This window comes from Pavona decussata, unplaced genomic scaffold, assembly GCF_977016875.1.
Source record: "Pavona decussata unplaced genomic scaffold, jaPavDecu1.1 SCAFFOLD_5, whole genome shotgun sequence".
Lineage (NCBI taxonomy): Eukaryota > Metazoa > Cnidaria > Anthozoa > Scleractinia > Agariciidae > Pavona > Pavona decussata.
The window spans coordinates 550198-573854 of NW_028145429.1; the positions used below are offsets into that span (position 1 = coordinate 550198).

General features: G+C 43.2%; 1 protein-coding gene across 1 annotated transcript; it reads left to right on the top strand.

Moving 5' to 3' along the window:
• The first annotated feature begins 785 nt into the window (after positions 1-785).
• Positions 786-8040, top strand: LOC146489593 (uncharacterized). Its single transcript, XM_085105272.1, has 5 exons — positions 786-925; positions 1818-1975; positions 2668-2905; positions 3588-3861; positions 4827-8040. Exons 3-5 carry the CDS (start codon positions 2824-2826, stop codon positions 4828-4830), a joined length of 360 nt encoding a protein of 119 aa, XP_084961398.1. The 5' UTR covers positions 786-925; positions 1818-1975; positions 2668-2823; the 3' UTR covers positions 4831-8040.
• Positions 8041-23657: the final 15617 nt, after the last annotated feature.

The window sequence follows — 23657 nt, forward strand, 5'->3', positions numbered from 1 at the left end:
CTTAGTGTCATTGTCTTTTGTGGATTAAGAGGTGTTTCTATTGGTTTATTACAATTAGTATCTAGATACAGGTATGTCTTTACTGTTTGTATAATGCAGGTTTCCATTCTTGCCTTATAACAAATACCGACAGGGAAGTGCAACCCTTGGCTGCACTTTACCCCACAGTAAGGCTAATAGCCCTTAGAGCCAGGTCTGGAAAAAATATCCATTCCAGGGTGTTGATCCCCGGTCCTCCCTGATCTGTACTCCACTCAGGATTGCCCCCCTCCTTATTCGGGACCCACCCTACTGAAGACTGATCAGGACCTCTGATCTGTCCAAGGTGGCTACCCCAGGTACCACCTGATCTTGTCTCCTGCCAGGAAAGCTCCACACCTGGTTTCCCTTATCCCTAGATTAGTGTACTTCCCGGTCACCCATATTTTGTCCATTACTTCTGCATTATGTTCTTTATGTGGAAATAGCTGCTAAGAGCTCACAATAATTATTCTGGAGTTCATTAACAATTAAGCAAATTCTGGTATCTGACAAGATATAGGAAAACAAGTAAAGTACAAACCAATACTTAAATCATGCATTTATGGGTCACAATTCCAGTTTCTTTTTTCCGGAGCAGAGAATTGTGCGAACATGGCATTAAACTGTATGCATGGAAATGCAAATCTGTAGAAAAGAGCCTCTAGATAGTTTCTAAATGTAGCCTTCATTTGGTGATCATGATGAGATACAGTCTTATGGAGTAAGAAAAAGTAGATCTCACTTTATATTTCAACTGCATTACAGTTCACTAGCTTATTAATGGTTTGTCCCCATTTTTACACTTAGATCTCTAAAGTAGATTCAAGACTGCCAAAAATGCGAAAACCTGATTTCATCAGGCTTTCCCCTCGAAGCCTGAAGTCAAATCGGGGTCACATGAAAGGTAATTATAACCCTACTTTTTTTGAAACATTTTTATCTCATTATATACTTTCATTTTGAAAGAACCAACCCCATTTAGAAACCACCTTGGTACTATAATTTGACAGCCCTACTATTTAATTACATGGCCTACACATGTATGTTAAGTAGTAAGCAACCAACTTGTGACAAAGATGAAGTCCTGGCTAATCAAGGTTTAATAATGACTACAATGGACAAGATATGTAAAAGGCTATCTTGAATTGAATGATAGTATACTGTGCGCTGTCCTGTCTAGCTGGCAGGCTGGCTCAAATGACAGTCTGGTCCACCATTTCTTTTTGGTCTCAAACAACATCTCAGTCATGTCAATTAATAAAAACCGTACAGTTCATTTAATTTTTATGCCAGTTTACAGTTGTAAGTACTAGTACACTGCCATGACTAATTTGATCAGACAATTTGTGATGTAAATAGGTTCTAATTAAATAAATTACTTTCTTGCATTTTGGATACAGCATCTGAATTGTTAAGCTTGCTTTTGTTTTATGCCTTGCCCTACCTTGATGGTAATTCCTGCCAGATATATATTTAGAGCACTTTGCCTTACTGGTGGAAGGCATACACATTCGTCTTGGGGACTCAATTTCAGAAAGTGATTTGGTGAAAGCGGAGCAGTGCTTGACCTTTGTTTTTTTGGCCAGTATGAACCTTTGTATGGTAAGCTACAATAATTATTTGTAATGGTTATGCCTCATGAGCTTTAAACAGTGTTTCCAAACAAAGACCTTGTTGCCAACATGACCCCTTTTTGGTATTCAGGGAAGGAAATTACGATTTTTAAGATACAGTTACATAAAGTAATTATGCCTTCACAACGAAAAATGTAAAATAATTGTATATTTTTATTCTAGGTGAAGGCAGCTGCAGAATCAACCATCACAACTTTATGCACCTTAAGCTTGCAAAGTGTATGAAATGCTGGGGACCACTGTGGTCTTATTTTGGTTTTGAAGAGATGAAAGGAAGCTTGACAAAGTTCAGCCACGGGACAGGGATGATTGGAAAACAGGTACTCTTTATTTAAAAACAATACTAATAATTTGACATGTGGTTCCTTTTTGAAGCTTCAGAAACATGTCTTGGATTGATGTTCCCTGTGACTAGGGGATATGGGACTCACCCTACTGGAGACTGATCAGGACCTCTGATCTGTCCAAGGTGGCTACCCTCGGTACCACCTGATCTTGTCTCCTGCCAGGAGAGCTCCGCACCTGGTTTCCCTTATCCCTAGATTAGTGTACTTCCCTGCCACCCACATTCTGTCCATTACTTCTGCATTGTGTTCTTTATGTAGAAAAAGCTGCTAAGAGCTCACAATAATTATTCTGGAGTTCATTAACATACAGCTGTAAGCAAACTCTGGTATCTGACGAAATATAGGAAAACAAGTAAATTGAACAAACCAACACTTAATCATGCATTTATGGTTCACAATTCAAGGTACTATTTTCTAGTGCAAATATGGCATTAAACCTGTATGGAAATGCAAATCTGTAGAAAAGAGCCGCTACATAGTTTCTTGATGTAGCCTTCATTTGGTGATCATGATGAGAAAACTTTTATGTCATATTTGCATTCACAACTCTGCTCATGAAAGTCCTGAGTAAACAAGCAAACTAAAAGTATTAATCGCATATTTTTTTGACACTCAGCTCTTACTGTGCATGTACTGTATGTATAATTATATTTGATTTGTTACAGAGCAGGAAGTGTGGAGTCACGTGGTGAACAAGTTTACAAGGCAACAACACCCTTCCAAAATATGTGACATTATTGATAGATCATCTTACAGGGAACACTGCAAACCTGGATGATTTCTACACAACCCCAACAATGTCAGTTTGATATTCAACACTGATGGGATTCCAATATCCAAAAGTTCTGGTGTTGGAGTATGGCCAATTTACCTGGCAATTAATTAACTGCCTAAAACTCAGAGGTAATTAATTTTATTTTGAAAATAGTAATAAATCTTATATTGTTTTTCTTACTTAATATCAATAATTGACAAATTATTTGTCATGTCAGCAGAATTCAGTAGGTCATTTCTGAGCCGCCTTTAACTTGTCATTAAAATGGGGCTAAGTGCAAAGCCTTTCAGATGAAAATTAGTTTTGTTTGCATGTGAATGACAACAAATTTTCACAATAAAAACTTAACACTAAACCTCGTTTTCATAATGAGGTTCAAAGCAATTCGCAAATGGCCTATTGGATCTTTAATTATTTAGTACTGATTCAGATGTCGGTAGTTTTTTTTTTCTTTTATGCCAAATTAGATTTATTTTCAGGACAAATGCTTACAGTTTTTAAATTCTTTGTGCACTTTTTGTCAGGTTCTCAAAAAAGAACTTAGTTGTTTGGGGACTTTGGCAAGGGAAGGCAACACCTGCAATGAGCACATTTCTAACTCCTTTTTTGGTGTCTGCGCAGTAACTGTGAAAACAAAGGTCATAAACAATGCCAATTAGTGAAGTAACAACTCACAGGTCTGGTTGTTTGAAGGCGAGATCCAATTCAACTAAAGACTGTCAGATTTCACAGTACTATAAGCAGATTATGAAGATTATGTAATTTAAATGCTATAAAGTCTGTAGTTATGTTTTCTTTTCTCCTTTAAAGAGCACATCATAGTGACTTTTTGCATAACAATCTGTGGAATTGGAGGCAAGCTAACAACAATTATCCCAACTGCAAAGTTGAAAGAAGCTTTCAAGGAGTCAGGAGTTTCACTGGACATCTGTGTACCAGTTGAAACGTTTCAAAGGGCGGTGGCGGCTAACATGGTATTTTGCAGTAGGGAGTACACAAGGATAGCAAAACAACACTGCAGTGTGGTTTACTTTGACAACAAGTTTGGAATAATTCAGTACTTTGTGCCACTGCAACAAGTGGCGTATGCATGTGTAATAATAATAATAATAATAATAATAATAATAATAATAATAATAATAATAATAATAATAATAATATTAATGATAATAATAATAATAATAATAATAATAATAAAAATTTGGAATGATAACTTTATTATTTACAAGAATAAAATCTACTAGATACATTTTGATTCTATTAAAACCTGAGTGATTTTACAGTTTGCTGTCATAAATACAGTATAATAATAATAATAATAATAATAATAATAATAATAATAATAATAAGAAAAATAATAATAATAATAATAATAATAATAATAAAAATAATAATTTTTTTATAAAATTAGTTAAAAGTAATAATCTTTATTAACATATTCCAAGCTATTTACAAGGAAAGGAAAAAGCAAAAGTCAAACTTACAAAAAGCTATTCTCATTTGTAATAAAAAGTGATATCATTATTATTATTATTATTATTATTATTATTATTGTTATTATTATTATTATTATTGTTGTTGTTATTATTATTATTATTATTATTATTATTATTATTATTATTATTATTATTATTATTTATTATTATTGCAGTAAAAACTTGTGGATGCCCAGATATCCTAAACAATGATTGGGCCGCCAGCCGTAGCCAATCAATGCAACGTCCAAAGTCCTTACAATTTAAATCCCAACTCCTGATCATAGAGATCCTAGTAATTAAATTCTAAAACTATTTACTATCCATAAAATCCTCAATCTAAATACTTAAACTTCTGTTCATCGCGATGGAGACACAATGATGGCATGCGCTTGTGAATTAGTTTTTTAGGATCTTTTTAATATTTTTTTATCCATAATATTCGCTTGAGATTGACCATACTATTTACAAGGCTAAAAAGTTAGAAGATATTAAAACCCAAACGATTTCGACTAATCAAGTCATCCTCAGGGTAAAAAGACCGTCCGCTACAGGCATATTTTATATGCTTTAGGTGATTCCCGATGGGAACAGTTTTGCTACGTAAGAATGGACTTGTTTGTTCAGACTGGGGCTCCATTGTTGGATCATTAAGCCTTCAATGATCCTGCGCTTGGGAAAAGTTTGGGCCGTACATTTGCCAACCAAAAGAATGGGTCGGATTTTCCCTTAGGTGACGGACAGGTTCAGAGTCATTAGAGGAGTTTGAATGTTCATCGATTCGCACCTCCACATTTCTTCTGGTTTTCCCGATGTAATGAACACCGCAAGAACAGTCGCCTTTATAGACCACATGTGATCTGTGATCTGTGAGTGTTTTTGTCCTCAAGGTTGAAAGGACTTTTGATTTGTCTTGTTTTCCAGGGGACGATGAAAATGTGTTTGAAACCCGTGAAATTGTTCAGCTTAGAGATAAAAGTTTTGCTAAGTTTTTCATTTCTTTGGCAGTAAGGGAGCTTGATGAAAATCGTCTTACGCTCTTCAAAAAGAAAACTCGGGATAAGATTGTCATCTTCGGGCGGACTTGTAGAAAACTGTTCACTGTGTAAGAAATAAAACGCTTTGGGTATCCCGCGTTTAGAATTTACCTCTGGAAAAGATCAAACCGACCTCTAACCAACCCGCTTTCCTGCATGGGACTGCCAAGACTCACAAATTCAACAATCCTGGTGAAATCACTAAAGAAAGTCTCAAACTCCGTCCGATAGTCAGCACTTGCGACACCTTTTACTACGAAACCGCCAGGTACCTGGCCTCCTACTTACTCCCTCTTACTGAGAACGAATACAGCATCAAAACCACCACGGACTTTGCCAACCGTCTAAACACCAGAACCCTTGATGATGACGAAGTCCTAGTCTCATACGACGTTTCCTCACTTTTCACTGAGGTACCTCTTGATACCACCATTGACTACATCAAAGAAATTGACACGCAAAGCAAACCACTTCAACTCAGTTCTAAACTTCTTTTTGGTGCCTTCTCTGTATTGTCACCAAAAACACAGTGTTCAGTTTCAACGGTCACCTCAAACAAATTGACGGATGCGGTATGGGAAACCCTTTATCCCCAGTCCGCGCAAATATTTTCATGGCCAAACTAGAGTCGGACGTTGTTCGACCCTATAACCCACCTTTTTACGACCGGTATGTTCATGATTGTCTCCAAAAGGAAAGACTGATGATCTGCTTAAGCATCTAAACAGTTACCACCCTAACATCGTTTTCACTGTTGAGAGACTGGTAACAAAAAATCTAATTTGGCACTTCCTCTAGATATAGTCATGGACTGTGTTTACAGCAAACGGACGGATGAGCTTAGGGATTTTTACTGCACTAATGGATTGATTTGCACAAAATTGGCGCAAAAAGTCAGCAGAGTAAGCCAAAAACTGGATGCACTACATCGCTTGGACGCGAGACACCCCTGGATATATACGGTAACCTTAAGACAGAGACAAACTTACAGACGGACAGGAAGCAGTTAACAATATAAAATCCCGTGACTGTCATGGTACTTCATCGGTTAGACTGGCATAAATCAATGAATTTAGGACAAGGCAGAGACAATATACAAAACGTTATTTGCTAACAATAGACAAACGATTGACCAACAGGTCCAAATGCAAAAATACAGTTTTACACCTTTCACAGCCAGTAACATCACTTCTTAAGTAACATTTTGACTTTGTTATTTAATCCATGACCTACTACCATCCAGAAATGACTCACTTATAAATATTTTTCAGTTCTGCGAGGAGTAGTTGGCTTCATTTTAAAGTTACGTACATCTGATGTTTGCTTCATTAGGATGCAGTGCCAAATGTTGTTTGAAGGTCTTTACATTACTCGTGTAGTCAGTAGGTTAACAGTAGACCTGTCCATGTGACACAAATGTCTATTCTATTGATTCCTTAGAAGCCGTCATTTGCAGGAGTAAATTCATTTTCTCTAAGAGTAAATAATTTATGTTCAGTTCTTATTTGAAAGCACTGAAAAGTACTGTCTTTTTTAATTTATCTGAATTTATATTTGATTCCTATGATTTTCAATAATTCAATGGCAAAAACAGATGTTCTTGACAAGGTTTATTGGATTTATTGTAGAGAATGTTGAAATGACGATGGAACCCTGAATAGAGATACAATACAATATAATTTAATAGTTTCTGACAGCATCAACAAGCACAAGCTCCTTTGTTAACATTATTTATGTTAGTGTCATCTTTAAATATGTTTAAGTGTAGTGAAACCACTCAGGCATGCTGCCTCTGTACTTACGGTGCTGCACTTGAAATCTGGTGTTGGGTTATTCAAGTGACTGTCTGGCCACTTGCTCTACATTCTGCCAGTTGGGAATTTAAATTGTTATGTTCTATTTGAATTATTTGCTTGCCAAGTATAATCCTTGGCCTCACTAGCTCCCTGAGCAATAAATGCTTACCAATGGTAATTAGAGGTTATTATTATTATTATTATTATTATTATTATTATTATTATTATTATTATTATTATTAAAGGCATGTCAAACTCAAGTGGGAAATGCAACCCGAACTCTTTAGAAAAGTGGTATGATTGGATGTTTTCTATATAACGCATTTCAATGTTTCATATGAGGACAAACTATACTGGAGTGGTTCATCAAGTATTAGTCATGATGGATGTAAGGATCACTACTTATAAACCAAGCGAGCAGAATACTTCTCTCGTGTAACTAGATCTTTGTTAGCATGATAATGTTCCCAAGGTTAATGAGACATTCATACTCAACAGCTTCTTTGTCAATAGATGCAATAACTTCTACTGTAATTTGTAATTAATGTGCATTTGTATCAACTATTTGAGAAGCTTACACACTATATTCTGCCCATTACCTCTTTACAACGATTTTTATTCCCCTTAAAAGAAGTTTGTTTTGTAGAGGAAGAAAGTGTTCTTTCATTGTCAGACTTACTTAAACATACACATAATTTATGATAAAATTGCATGCTTAACTTGATAACAGGTAAGCCAGAACTGGAAGAATTGAGCTTATGAGCTCAAGTTCCTGGCTTTACCTGGTTTAAAATATAACAAACAAAACAGCTTTCTTTCTGATGAATTCAATTCCAACTGTGCAATAAATTAGCAGTAAACATGTCATGCAGACATGCAAATGTCTGCAGAGTAAACATTTTACAGCCTTTACAGGCTATAGTGTTGTCATTCTAATTAAACAGGTGAAATGGAAGTCACCAGAGAGAACTGACTACTGGTTTTCCACACAGCACTGTCAATCTGGCAAAATTGCAGTCTATGCATTGGGTCATTTCCAATATAGATATATGAACTTTGTATTTTCCATTATGATTGTTAAGCAGGCACCCCAATGAAAGTGAATGCAGATTGATAAATGATTATAGTAGAGATAATCATAACAGCCATACTCTTTGTAAACATAATGGCAAACCTAGTCAATCGTAGTTTGAATAGGACAGGTTGTTTTAAAATTTAAAGAAATAGTTCCTTTATGAAAGGGCAAGCCCCTCTTTCCTTTCACACCTTTGTGGATGTGAACTGGAGATGTTGATGCCATCCAGTTGCGGTATCTTTGCTGACTCAATTCTCCTCTGCAAATTTCTTACTATCACTACAGCAATATGAAGATTTGTAATTTAATTTGCTTGACAGGGTTTATACCGAAAACTAAGCCAAGGTTGTCAATACTAGTTTTTCAAAAAAATGCATGTTTGTTAGTTGTTTACCTTGGTGAAGGGCTGAAGGTAAGAATGGGCAGGTCAAGCCCCTTTTATACTGGAACTTCCTGTCTAAGTTTCTGGGCGTGTAATTTGTTCGATTGCTCTTATTTTATTGGGTATTTTCCGTAATAAGAATAATATGGAATAGGCTTGAGTAATTTCAGCTGTAATTTGATAATTTTTGTCAACATGGCCCGTAAAATGGAAAAGTTTGGATGTAATATATCAAACACGAGGAAGAATGTTTCATCAGATATCCAAACACTGAGAAGTAGGTTGAAAAAACGAGGGTTATAATTTAGACACAAGGTTGTTGTGCATTTACAAAAAGCTAGTGTTAGCTAATTCCCAACCATTGTTATTTTGTTTGTGCCATTAATATTTTTAAAATTGACTTGATAAAGTTTTATTGTTAACAAAATGGAATTAAATTCTCGCTTCAAGCACCGAGTGATGTGATAGTGTATGCTTATCCACGGCTAATGGGACACTAATGGGGTAAGTTCCATATTGCAAAAAATATGATGCATGGCACTCAATTGATAATATTTCCCATTTCTGCTTTAATTATTTAAAGAATAGGTGTTTGTTTGTTTGTTTTTTATTGCTGCCATGTTGGTGTACCCATAAAAAGAACATTTGGTTACCCAAAAATTAAAGTAAACTCTCGGGAGAAAAAAATTGTTGTTCCTGTTCCACACCAACATGGCTGCCTTGACATCAACCTCAATCCACGAGTAGTCATTTTGTAGTCTAACAAAATGGAATTAAATTCTCGCTTCAAGCACCGAGTGATGTGATAGTGTATGCTTATCCACGGCTAATGGGACACTAATGGGGTAAGTTCCATATTGCAAAAAATATGATGCATGGCACTCAATTGATAATATTTCCTATTTCTGCTTTAATTATTTAAAGAATAGGTGTTTGTTTGTTTGTTTTTTATTGCTGCCATGTTGGTGTACCCATAAAAAGAACATTTGGTTACCCAAAAATTAAAGTAAACTCTCGGGAGAAAAAAATTGTTGTTCCTGTTCCACACCAACATGGCTGCCTTGACATCAACCTCAATCCACGAGTAGTCATTTTGGGCATTCAGTTTGCTTCATTATTGGTTTCATATGTCATCCTTTGTCTCAAATATGAAATTAGCGAGCTATAAATTTGAAGAACCAGTTTCACTCTCTAGAAAGTAGAACGTTTCTGTCTCATTACTATTAAAATCTCAAGAGAATACAGCTTGAGTGATCATATGCTAAATTATCATCACCTCAAGAGTTGAATAAACATTTACATTAGAAAGAGACATTTGATGCTGATCACTGCTAGGGCATAAAGGGTTAAGGTAAGTTTAAATTTTTCTGCAGTGTTTAATTTCTAGGAAATGTCGGGCAGTGTTCCCTTGACATCCCGGGATTGCATTGCATTGAGAAATAGCGATGGAATTTAATGACGAAATCAATTGGTACTTTAAAAGTTATATGCTTTGCTTTAATGTCGTTACTGTTATAGTACAGAACTACAAGCTAGATGTTAATGGTAACTTACTCGTTTGGAAATGTAAAGAAACAATAAATGAATCCATAGTTTTCGTTGTCTTTGTGCAAGGATGAAAAGACGAGAGAATCTGGGAAATAGTCATTTCGCACAGCATAGTGACGTCCTTTGGCGGGAAGGAAAGCTTATGTTAATGAGCGTTCGCAGTCGTGATGTTACATTCATATGGCGTAGTTATTCTCGATATTTGAACCGTCTGGTGGTTAAGGGACATCATAAAGTCCCGATACCCGCAAGTCACTGGCACCTTTCAAAGAACTGAGACGTGTCTTCCATCCTTCCATCGTTGAAAGCGCTTTTGAGCGCTATTGTTTTGGCGATGGCTGGTGGATCGATCCAGACGGAAAGTTTATCAGCAACTCTTCAATATTCCTGTCCACGGTAATCTTTAGTTTAGCCGGTATTACCGTGAGTTGTGGCCCATTTGCCAAGCTATGTCGTGCTCGAATTGGGGAAATGAAGAGTTGGTTTTAGACTTATAAAATTTCTATCAAACCTCGGGACTGTGTGTTCCCCGTCAAAAAAGTCCACCATTACCCACAATGCAAAGGGAACCTTCATTCTTGTACCACAGTCGAACCACAGCGCACGCTCGTCCCATCTAATAAACAAAATCTCGCCTAAGCCTTTCGCTTGACCTCAATTTCAATGAAAATTGACTTTTATGTTTTTCACATGTAAATATTTAGGACTGCAACCTATGTAATCAAGTAAAAGAAAAAAAAAAAACTCGCAACGAACACTCGACAATCGAACGAGAAAATCTAAGATAGAGAGCCTCAGTTCAGGCAAGGCTACTATCCAAAACGAATGTGAGAGACTTGTTTACTCTGTGAACCGTGCGCAATTTCTTAGGGATCGATCTCCGAAAAATTAAATGCTCGTCAACCGTGAGCGTTCGGTCACCCCCAACTTTATAAAAAAACGCTCCTCAGTCAATCTCAATCCCAATAGTAGTGTAGTAAAACGAACGGTAAGAGAAAACTTTTAATATTGGATTTCTTGGCTCACTCATCCATAAAGAATTAAAAAATCATACCCACTTTCAATGCCAATACCCTGCTAAAAGCCATTTCGGACCATAAGAGTGAAAGATTGGAGTATCGTTGACTTAAACAAGACAAAGGGAACACCAGGCTCCCCCCTCCAGTGTGCCAGTGTCACAGGACACCCAGTCTCAATGCCAATACTCTACTAAAAGCCATTTCGGACCTTAAGAGTGAAAGATTGGAGTATCGTTGACTCGAACAAGACAGGGGAGACACCGGACTCTCCCCCCAAAGTGCCAGTGTCACAGGACACCCACCCTCAATGCCAATACCCTGCTAAAAGCCATTTCGGACCATAAGAGTGAAAGATTGGAGTATCGTTGACTTAAACAAGACGACGGGGACACCAGGCTCCCCCCCAGTGTGCCAGTGTCACAGCATACCCACTTTCAATGCCAATACCCTGCTAAAAGCCATTTCGGACCATAAGAGTGAAAGATTGGAGTATCGTTGACTTAAACAAGACAAAGGGAACACCAGGCTCCCCCCTCCAGTGTGCCAGTGTCACAGGACACCCAGCCTCAATGCCAATACTCTACTAAAAGCCATTTCGGACCATAAGAGTGAAAGATTGGAGTATCGTTGACTTAAACAAGACGACGGGGACACCAGGCTCCCCCCCAGTGTGCCAGTGTCACAGCATACCCACTTTCAATGCCAATACCCTGCTAAAAGCCATTTCGGACCATAAGAGTGAAAGATTGGAGTATCGTTGACTTAAACAAGACAAAGGGAACACCAGGCTCCCCCCTCCAGTGTGCCAGTGTCACAGGACACCCAGTCTCAATGCCAATACTCTACTAAAAGCCATTTCGGACCTTAAGAGTGAAAGATTGGAGTATCGTTGACTCGAACAAGACAGGGGAGACACCGGACTCTCCCCCCAAAGTGCCAGTGTCACAGGACACCCACCCTCAATGCCAATACCCTGCTAAAAGCCATTTCGGACCATAAGAGTGAAAGATTGGAGTATCGTTGACTTAAACAAGACGACGGGGACACCAGGCTCCCCCCCAGTGTGCCAGTGTCACAGCATACCCACTTTCAATGCCAATACCCTGCTAAAAGCCATTTCGGACCATAAGAGTGAAAGATTGGAGTATCGTTGACTTAAACAAGACAAAGGGAACACCAGGCTCCCCCCTCCAGTGTGCCAGTGTCACAGGACACCCAGCCTCAATGCCAATACTCTACTAAAAGCCATTTCGGACCATAAGAGTGAAAGATTGGAGTATCGTTGACTTAAACAAGACGACGGGGACACCAGGCTCCCCCCCAGTGTGCCAGTGTCACAGCATACCCACTTTCAATGCCAATACCCTGCTAAAAGCCATTTCGGACCATAAGAGTGAAAGATTGGAGTATCGTTGACTTAAACAAGACAAAGGGAACACCAGGCTCCCCCCTCCAGTGTGCCAGTGTCACAGGACACCCAGTCTCAATGCCAATACTCTACTAAAAGCCATTTCGGACCTTAAGAGTGAAAGATTGGAGTATCGTTGACTCGAACAAGACAGGGGAGACACCGGACTCTCCCCCCAAAGTGCCAGTGTCACAGGACACCCACCCTCAATGCCAATACCCTGCTAAAAGCCATTTCGGACCATAAGAGTGAAAGATTGGAGTATCGTTGACTTAAACAAGACGACGGGGACACCAGGCTCCCCCCCAGTGTGCCAGTGTCACAGCATACCCACTTTCAATGCCAATACCCTGCTAAAAGCCATTTCGGACCATAAGAGTGAAAGATTGGAGTATCGTTGACTTAAACAAGACAAAGGGAACACCAGGCTCCCCCCTCCAGTGTGCCAGTGTCACAGGACACCCAGCCTCAATGCCAATACTCTACTAAAAGCCATTTCGGACCATAAGAGTGAAAGATTGGAGTATCGTTGACTTAAACAAGACGACGGGGACACCAGGCTCCCCCCCAGTGTGCCAGTGTCACAGCATACCCACTTTCAATGCCAATACCCTGCTAAAAGCCATTTCGGACCATAAGAGTGAAAGATTGGAGTATCGTTGACTTAAACAAGACAAAGGGAACACCAGGCTCCCCCCTCCAGTGTGCCAGTGTCACAGGACACCCAGTCTCAATGCCAATACTCTACTAAAAGCCATTTCGGACCTTAAGAGTGAAAGATTGGAGTATCGTTGACTCGAACAAGACAGGGGAGACACCGGACTCTCCCCCCAAAGTGCCAGTGTCACAGGACACCCACCCTCAATGCCAATACCCTGCTAAAAGCCATTTCGGACCATAAGAGTGAAAGATTGGAGTATCGTTGACTTAAACAAGACGACGGGGACACCAGGCTCCCCCCCAGTGTGCCAGTGTCACAGCATACCCACTTTCAATGCCAATACCCTGCTAAAAGCCATTTCGGACCATAAGAGTGAAAGATTGGAGTATCGTTGACTTAAACAAGACAAAGGGAACACCAGGCTCCCCCCTCCAGTGTGCCAGTGTCACAGGACACCCAGCCTCAATGCCAATACTCTACTAAAAGCCATTTCGGACCATAAGAGTGAAAGATTGGAGTATCGTTGACTTAAACAAGACGACGGGGACACCAGGCTCCCCCCCAGTGTGCCAGTGTCACAGCATACCCACTTTCAATGCCAATACCCTGCTAAAAGCCATTTCGGACCATAAGAGTGAAAGATTGGAGTATCGTTGACTTAAACAAGACAAAGGGAACACCAGGCTCCCCCCTCCAGTGTGCCAGTGTCACAGGACACCCAGTCTCAATGCCAATACTCTACTAAAAGCCATTTCGGACCTTAAGAGTGAAAGATTGGAGTATCGTTGACTCGAACAAGACAGGGGAGACACCGGACTCTCCCCCCAAAGTGCCAGTGTCACAGGACACCCACCCTCAATGCCAATACCCTGCTAAAAGCCATTTCGGACCATAAGAGTGAAAGATTGGAGTATCGTTGACTTAAACAAGACGACGGGGACACCAGGCTCCCCCCCAGTGTGCCAGTGTCACAGCATACCCACTTTCAATGCCAATACCCTGCTAAAAGCCATTTCGGACCATAAGAGTGAAAGATTGGAGTATCGTTGACTTAAACAAGACAAAGGGAACACCAGGCTCCCCCCTCCAGTGTGCCAGTGTCACAGGACACCCAGCCTCAATGCCAATACTCTACTAAAAGCCATTTCGGACCATAAGAGTGAAAGATTGGAGTATCGTTGACTTAAACAAGACGACGGGGACACCAGGCTCCCCCCCAGTGTGCCAGTGTCACAGCATACCCACTTTCAATGCCAATACCCTGCTAAAAGCCATTTCGGACCATAAGAGTGAAAGATTGGAGTATCGTTGACTTAAACAAGACAAAGGGAACACCAGGCTCCCCCCTCCAGTGTGCCAGTGTCACAGGACACCCAGTCTCAATGCCAATACTCTACTAAAAGCCATTTCGGACCTTAAGAGTGAAAGATTGGAGTATCGTTGACTCGAACAAGACAGGGGAGACACCGGACTCTCCCCCCAAAGTGCCAGTGTCACAGGACACCCACCCTCAATGCCAATACCCTGCTAAAAGCCATTTCGGACCATAAGAGTGAAAGATTGGAGTATCGTTGACTTAAACAAGACGACGGGGACACCAGGCTCCCCCCCAGTGTGCCAGTGTCACAGCATACCCACTTTCAATGCCAATACCCTGCTAAAAGCCATTTCGGACCATAAGAGTGAAAGATTGGAGTATCGTTGACTTAAACAAGACAAAGGGAACACCAGGCTCCCCCCTCCAGTGTGCCAGTGTCACAGGACACCCAGCCTCAATGCCAATACTCTACTAAAAGCCATTTCGGACCATAAGAGTGAAAGATTGGAGTATCGTTGACTTAAACAAGACGACGGGGACACCAGGCTCCCCCCCAGTGTGCCAGTGTCACAGCATACCCACTTTCAATGCCAATACCCTGCTAAAAGCCATTTCGGACCATAAGAGTGAAAGATTGGAGTATCGTTGACTTAAACAAGACAAAGGGAACACCAGGCTCCCCCCTCCAGTGTGCCAGTGTCACAGGACACCCAGTCTCAATGCCAATACTCTACTAAAAGCCATTTCGGACCTTAAGAGTGAAAGATTGGAGTATCGTTGACTCGAACAAGACAGGGGAGACACCGGACTCTCCCCCCAAAGTGCCAGTGTCACAGGACACCCACCCTCAATGCCAATACCCTGCTAAAAGCCATTTCGGACCATAAGAGTGAAAGATTGGAGTATCGTTGACTTAAACAAGACAACGGGGACACCAGGCTCCCCCCCAGTGTGCCAGTGTCACAGCATACCCACTTTCAATGCCAATACCCTGCTAAAAGCCATTTCGGACCATAAGAGTGAAAGATTGGAGTATCGTTGACTTAAACAAGACAAAGGGAACACCAGGCTCCCCCCTCCAGTGTGCCAGTGTCACAGGACACCCAGCCTCAATGCCAATACTCTACTAAAAGCCATTTCGGACCATAAGAGTGAAAGATTGGAGTATCGTTGACTTAAACAAGACGACGGGGACACCAGGCTCCCCCCCAGTGTGCCAGTGTCACAGCATACCCACTTTCAATGCCAATACCCTGCTAAAAGCCATTTCGGACCATAAGAGTGAAAGATTGGAGTATCGTTGACTTAAACAAGACAAAGGGAACACCAGGCTCCCCCCTCCAGTGTGCCAGTGTCACAGGACACCCAGCCTCAATGCCAATACTCTACTAAAAGCCATTTCGGACCATAAGAGTGAAAGATTGGAGTATCGTTGACTTAAACAAGACGACGGGGACACCAGGCTCCCCCCCAGTGTGCCAGTGTCACAGCATACCCACTTTCAATGCCAATACCCTGCTAAAAGCCATTTCGGACCATAAGAGTGAAAGATTGGAGTATCGTTGACTTAAACAAGACAAAGGGAACACCAGGCTCCCCCCTCCAGTGTGCCAGTGTCACAGGACACCCAGTCTCAATGCCAATACTCTACTAAAAGCCATTTCGGACCTTAAGAGTGAAAGATTGGAGTATCGTTGACTCGAACAAGACAGGGGAGACACCGGACTCTCCCCCCAAAGTGCCAGTGTCACAGGACACCCACCCTCAATGCCAATACCCTGCTAAAAGCCATTTCGGACCATAAGAGTGAAAGATTGGAGTATCGTTGACTTAAACAAGACGACGGGGACACCAGGCTCCCCCCCAGTGTGCCAGTGTCACAGCATACCCACTTTCAATGCCAATACCCTGCTAAAAGCCATTTCGGACCATAAGAGTGAAAGATTGGAGTATCGTTGACTTAAACAAGACAAAGGGAACACCAGGCTCCCCCCTCCAGTGTGCCAGTGTCACAGGACACCCAGCCTCAATGCCAATACTCTACTAAAAGCCATTTCGGACCATAAGAGTGAAAGATTGGAGTATCGTTGACTTAAACAAGACGACGGGGACACCAGGCTCCCCCCCAGTGTGCCAGTGTCACAGCATACCCACTTTCAATGCCAATACCCTGCTAAAAGCCATTTCGGACCATAAGAGTGAAAGATTGGAGTATCGTTGACTTAAACAAGACAAAGGGAACACCAGGCTCCCCCCTCCAGTGTGCCAGTGTCACAGGACACCCAGTCTCAATGCCAATACTCTACTAAAAGCCATTTCGGACCTTAAGAGTGAAAGATTGGAGTATCGTTGACTCGAACAAGACAGGGGAGACACCGGACTCTCCCCCCAAAGTGCCAGTGTCACAGGACACCCACCCTCAATGCCAATACCCTGCTAAAAGCCATTTCGGACCATAAGAGTGAAAGATTGGAGTATCGTTGACTTAAACAAGACGACGGGGACACCAGGCTCCCCCCCAGTGTGCCAGTGTCACAGCATACCCACTTTCAATGCCAATACCCTGCTAAAAGCCATTTCGGACCATAAGAGTGAAAGATTGGAGTATCGTTGACTTAAACAAGACAAAGGGAACACCAGGCTCCCCCCTCCAGTGTGCCAGTGTCACAGGACACCCAGCCTCAATGCCAATACTCTACTAAAAGCCATTTCGGACCATAAGAGTGAAAGATTGGAGTATCGTTGACTTAAACAAGACGACGGGGACACCAGGCTCCCCCCCAGTGTGCCAGTGTCACAGCATACCCACTTTCAATGCCAATACCCTGCTAAAAGCCATTTCGGACCATAAGAGTGAAAGATTGGAGTATCGTTGACTTAAACAAGACAAAGGGAACACCAGGCTCCCCCCTCCAGTGTGCCAGTGTCACAGGACACCCAGTCTCAATGCCAATACTCTACTAAAAGCCATTTCGGACCTTAAGAGTGAAAGATTGGAGTATCGTTGACTCGAACAAGACAGGGGAGACACCGGACTCTCCCCCCAAAGTGCCAGTGTCACAGGACACCCACCCTCAATGCCAATACCCTGCTAAAAGCCATTTCGGACCATAAGAGTGAAAGATTGGAGTATCGTTGACTTAAACAAGACGACGGGGACACCAGGCTCCCCCCCAGTGTGCCAGTGTCACAGCATACCCACTTTCAATGCCAATACCCTGCTAAAAGCCATTTCGGACCATAAGAGTGAAAGATTGGAGTATCGTTGACTTAAACAAGACAAAGGGAACACCAGGCTCCCCCCTCCAGTGTGCCAGTGTCACAGGACACCCAGCCTCAATGCCAATACTCTACTAAAAGCCATTTCGGACCATAAGAGTGAAAGATTGGAGTATCGTTGACTTAAACAAGACGACGGGGACACCAGGCTCCCCCCCAGTGTGCCAGTGTCACAGCATACCCACTTTCAATGCCAATACCCTGCTAAAAGCCATTTCGGACCATAAGAGTGAAAGATTGGAGTATCGTTGACTTAAACAAGACAAAGGGAACACCAGGCTCCCCCCTCCAGTGTGCCAGTGTCACAGGACACCCAGTCTCAATGCCAATACTCTACTAAAAGCCATTTCGGACCTTAAGAGTGAAAGATTGGAGTATCGTTGACTCGAACAAGACAGGGGAGACACCGGACTCTCCCCCCAAAGTGCCAGTGTCACAGGACACCCACCCTCAATGCCAATACCCTGCTAAAAGCCATTTCGGACCATAAGAGTGAAAGATTGGAGTATCGTTGACTTAAACAAGACGACGGGGACACCAGGCTCCCCCCCAGTGTGCCAGTGTCACAGCATACCCACTTTCAATGCCAATACCCTGCTAAAAGCCATTTCGGACCATAAGAGTGAAAGATTGGAGTATCGTTGACTTAAACAAGACAAAGGGAACACCAGGCTCCCCCCTCCAGTGTGCCAGTGTCACAGGACACCCAGCCTCAATGCCAATACTCTACTAAAAGCCATTTCGGACCATAAGAGTGAAAGATTGGAGTATCGTTGACTTAAACAAGACGACGGGGACACCAGGCTCCCCCCCAGTGTGCCAGTGTCACAGCATACCCACTTTCAATGCCAATACCCTGCTAAAAGCCATTTCGGACCATAAGAGTGAAAGATTGGAGTATCGTTGACTTAAACAAGACAAAGGGAACACCAGGCTCCCCCCTCCAGTGTGCCAGTGTCACAGGACACCCAGTCTCAATGCCAATACTCTACTAAAAGCCATTTCGGACCTTAAGAGTGAAAGATTGGAGTATCGTTGACTCGAACAAGACAGGGGAGACACCGGACTCTCCCCCCAAAGTGCCAGTGTCACAGGACACCCACCCTCAATGCCAATACCCTGCTAAAAGCCATTTCGGACCATAAGAGTGAAAGATTGGAGTATCGTTGACTTAAACAAGACGACGGGGACACCAGGCTCCCCCCCAGTGTGCCAGTGTCACAGCATACCCACTTTCAATGCCAATACCCTGCTAAAAGCCATTTCGGACCATAAGAGTGAAAGATTGGAGTATCGTTGACTTAAACAAGACAAAGGGAACACCAGGCTCCCCCCTCCAGTGTGCCAGTGTCACAGGACACCCAGCCTCAATGCCAATACTCTACTAAAAGCCATTTCGGACCATAAGAGTGAAAGATTGGAGTATCGTTGACTTAAACAAGACGACGGGGACACCAGGCTCCCCCCCAGTGTGCCAGTGTCACAGCATACCCACTTTCAATGCCAATACCCTGCTAAAAGCCATTTCGGACCATAAGAGTGAAAGATTGGAGTATCGTTGACTTAAACAAGACAAAGGGAACACCAGGCTCCCCCCTCCAGTGTGCCAGTGTCACAGGACACCCAGTCTCAATGCCAATACTCTACTAAAAGCCATTTCGGACCTTAAGAGTGAAAGATTGGAGTATCGTTGACTCGAACAAGACAGGGGAGACACCGGACTCTCCCCCCAAAGTGCCAGTGTCACAGGACACCCACCCTCAATGCCAATACCCTGCTAAAAGCCATTTCGGACCATAAGAGTGAAAGATTGGAGTATCGTTGACTTAAACAAGACGACGGGGACACCAGGCTCCCCCCCAGTGTGCCAGTGTCACAGCATACCCACTTTCAATGCCAATACCCTGCTAAAAGCCATTTCGGACCATAAGAGTGAAAGATTGGAGTATCGTTGACTTAAACAAGACAAAGGGAACACCAGGCTCCCCCCTCCAGTGTGCCAGTGTCACAGGACACCCAGCCTCAATGCCAATACTCTACTAAAAGCCATTTCGGACCATAAGAGTGAAAGATTGGAGTATCGTTGACTTAAACAAGACGACGGGGACACCAGGCTCCCCCCCAGTGTGCCAGTGTCACAGCATACCCACTTTCAATGCCAATACCCTGCTAAAAGCCATTTCGGACCATAAGAGTGAAAGATTGGAGTATCGTTGACTTAAACAAGACAAAGGGAACACCAGGCTCCCCCCTCCAGTGTGCCAGTGTCACAGGACACCCAGTCTCAATGCCAATACTCTACTAAAAGCCATTTCGGACCTTAAGAGTGAAAGATTGGAGTATCGTTGACTCGAACAAGACAGGGGAGACACCGGACTCTCCCCCCAAAGTGCCAGTGTCACAGGACACCCACCCTCAATGCCAATACCCTGCTAAAAGCCATTTCGGACCATAAGAGTGAAAGATTGGAGTATCGTTGACTTAAACAAGACGACGGGGACACCAGGCTCCCCCCCAGTGTGCCAGTGTCACAGCATACCCACTTTCAATGCCAATACCCTGCTAAAAGCCATTTCGGACCATAAGAGTGAAAGATTGGAGTATCGTTGACTTAAACAAGACAAAGGGAACACCAGGCTCCCCCCTCCAGTGTGCCAGTGTCACAGGACACCCAGCCTCAATGCCAATACTCTACTAAAAGCCATTTCGGACCATAAGAGTGAAAGATTGGAGTATCGTTGACTTAAACAAGACGACGGGGACACCAGGCTCCCCCCCAGTGTGCCAGTGTCACAGCATACCCACTTTCAATGCCAATACCCTGCTAAAAGCCATTTCGGACCATAAGAGTGAAAGATTGGAGTATCGTTGACTTAAACAAGACAAAGGGAACACCAGGCTCCCCCCTCCAGTGTGCCAGTGTCACAGGACACCCAGTCTCAATGCCAATACTCTACTAAAAGCCATTTCGGACCTTAAGAGTGAAAGATTGGAGTATCGTTGACTCGAACAAGACAGGGGAGACACCGGACTCTCCCCCCAAAGTGCCAGTGTCACAGGACACCCACCCTCAATGCCAATACCCTGCTAAAAGCCATTTCGGACCATAAGAGTGAAAGATTGGAGTATCGTTGACTTAAACAAGACGACGGGGACACCAGGCTCCCCCCCAGTGTGCCAGTGTCACAGCATACCCACTTTCAATGCCAATACCCTGCTAAAAGCCATTTCGGACCATAAGAGTGAAAGATTGGAGTATCGTTGACTTAAACAAGACAAAGGGAACACCAGGCTCCCCCCTCCAGTGTGCCAGTGTCACAGGACACCCAGCCTCAATGCCAATACTCTACTAAAAGCCATTTCGGACCATAAGAGTGAAAGATTGGAGTATCGTTGACTTAAACAAGACGACGGGGACACCAGGCTCCCCCCCAGTGTGCCAGTGTCACAGCATACCCACTTTCAATGCCAATACCCTGCTAAAAGCCATTTCGGACCATAAGAGTGAAAGATTGGAGTATCGTTGACTTAAACAAGACAAAGGGAACACCAGGCTCCCCCCTCCAGTGTGCCAGTGTCACAGGACACCCAGTCTCAATGCCAATACTCTACTAAAAGCCATTTCGGACCTTAAGAGTGAAAGATTGGAGTATCGTTGACTCGAACAAGACAGGGGAGACACCGGACTCTCCCCCCAAAGTGCCAGTGTCACAGGACACCCACCCTCAATGCCAATACCCTGCTAAAAGCCATTTCGGACCATAAGAGTGAAAGATTGGAGTATCGTTGACTTAAACAAGACGACGGGGACACCAGGCTCCCCCCCAGTGTGCCAGTGTCACAGCATACCCACTTTCAATGCCAATACCCTGCTAAAAGCCATTTCGGACCATAAGAGTGAAAGATTGGAGTATCGTTGACTTAAACAAGACAAAGGGAACACCAGGCTCCCCCCTCCAGTGTGCCAGTGTCACAGGACACCCAGCCTCAATGCCAATACTCTACTAAAAGCCATTTCGGACCATAAGAGTGAAAGATTGGAGTATCGTTGACTTAAACAAGACGACGGGGACACCAGGCTCCCCCCCAGTGTGCCAGTGTCACAGCATACCCACTTTCAATGCCAATACCCTGCTAAAAGCCATTTCGGACCATAAGAGTGAAAGATTGGAGTATCGTTGACTTAAACAAGACAAAGGGAACACCAGGCTCCCCCCTCCAGTGTGCCAGTGTCACAGGACACCCAGTCTCAATGCCAATACTCTACTAAAAGCCATTTCGGACCTTAAGAGTGAAAGATTGGAGTATCGTTGACTCGAACAAGACAGGGGAGACACCGGACTCTCCCCCCAAAGTGCCAGTGTCACAGGACACCCACCCTCAATGCCAATACCCTGCTAAAAGCCATTTCGGACCATAAGAGTGAAAGATTGGAGTATCGTTGACTTAAACAAGACAACGGGGACACCAGGCTCCCCCCCAGTGTGCCAGTGTCACAGCATACCCACTTTCAATGCCAATACCCTGCTAAAAGCCATTTCGGACCATAAGAGTGAAAGATTGGAGTATCGTTGACTTAAACAAGACAAAGGGAACACCAGGCTCCCCCCTCCAGTGTGCCAGTGTCACAGGACACCCAGCCTCAATGCCAATACTCTACTAAAAGCCATTTCGGACCATAAGAGTGAAAGATTGGAGTATCGTTGACTTAAACAAGACGACGGGGACACCAGGCTCCCCCCCAGTGTGCCAGTGTCACAGCATACCCACTTTCAATGCCAATACCCTGCTAAAAGCCATTTCGGACCATAAGAGTGAAAGATTGGAGTATCGTTGACTTAAACAAGACAAAGGGAACACCAGGCTCCCCCCTCCAGTGTGCCAGTGTCACAGGACACCCAGCCTCAATGCCAATACTCTACTAAAAGCCATTTCGGACCATAAGAGTGAAAGATTGGAGTATCGTTGACTTAAACAAGACGACGGGGACACCAGGCTCCCCCCCAGTGTGCCAGTGTCACAGCATACCCACTTTCAATGCCAATACCCTGCTAAAAGCCATTTCGGACCATAAGAGTGAAAGATTGGAGTATCGTTGACTTAAACAAGACAAAGGGAACACCAGGCTCCCCCCTCCAGTGTGCCAGTGTCACAGGACACCCAGTCTCAATGCCAATACTCTACTAAAAGCCATTTCGGACCTTAAGAGTGAAAGATTGGAGTATCGTTGACTCGAACAAGACAGGGGAGACACCGGACTCTCCCCCCAAAGTGCCAGTGTCACAGGACACCCACCCTCAATGCCAATACCCTGCTAAAAGCCATTTCGGACCATAAGAGTGAAAGATTGGAGTATCGTTGACTTAAACAAGACGACGGGGACACCAGGCTCCCCCCCAGTGTGCCAGTGTCACAGCATACCCACTTTCAATGCCAATACCCTGCTAAAAGCCATTTCGGACCATAAGAGTGAAAGATTGGAGTATCGTTGACTTAAACAAGACAAAGGGAACACCAGGCTCCCCCCTCCAGTGTGCCAGTGTCACAGGACACCCAGCCTCAATGCCAATACTCTACTAAAAGCCATTTCGGACCATAAGAGTGAAAGATTGGAGTATCGTTGACTTAAACAAGACGACGGGGACACCAGGCTCCCCCCCAGTGTGCCAGTGTCACAGCATACCCACTTTCAATGCCAATACCCTGCTAAAAGCCATTTCGGACCATAAGAGTGAAAGATTGGAGTATCGTTGACTTAAACAAGACAAAGGGAACACCAGGCTCCCCCCTCCAGTGTGCCAGTGTCACAGGACACCCAGTCTCAATGCCAATACTCTACTAAAAGCCATTTCGGACCTTAAGAGTGAAAGATTGGAGTATCG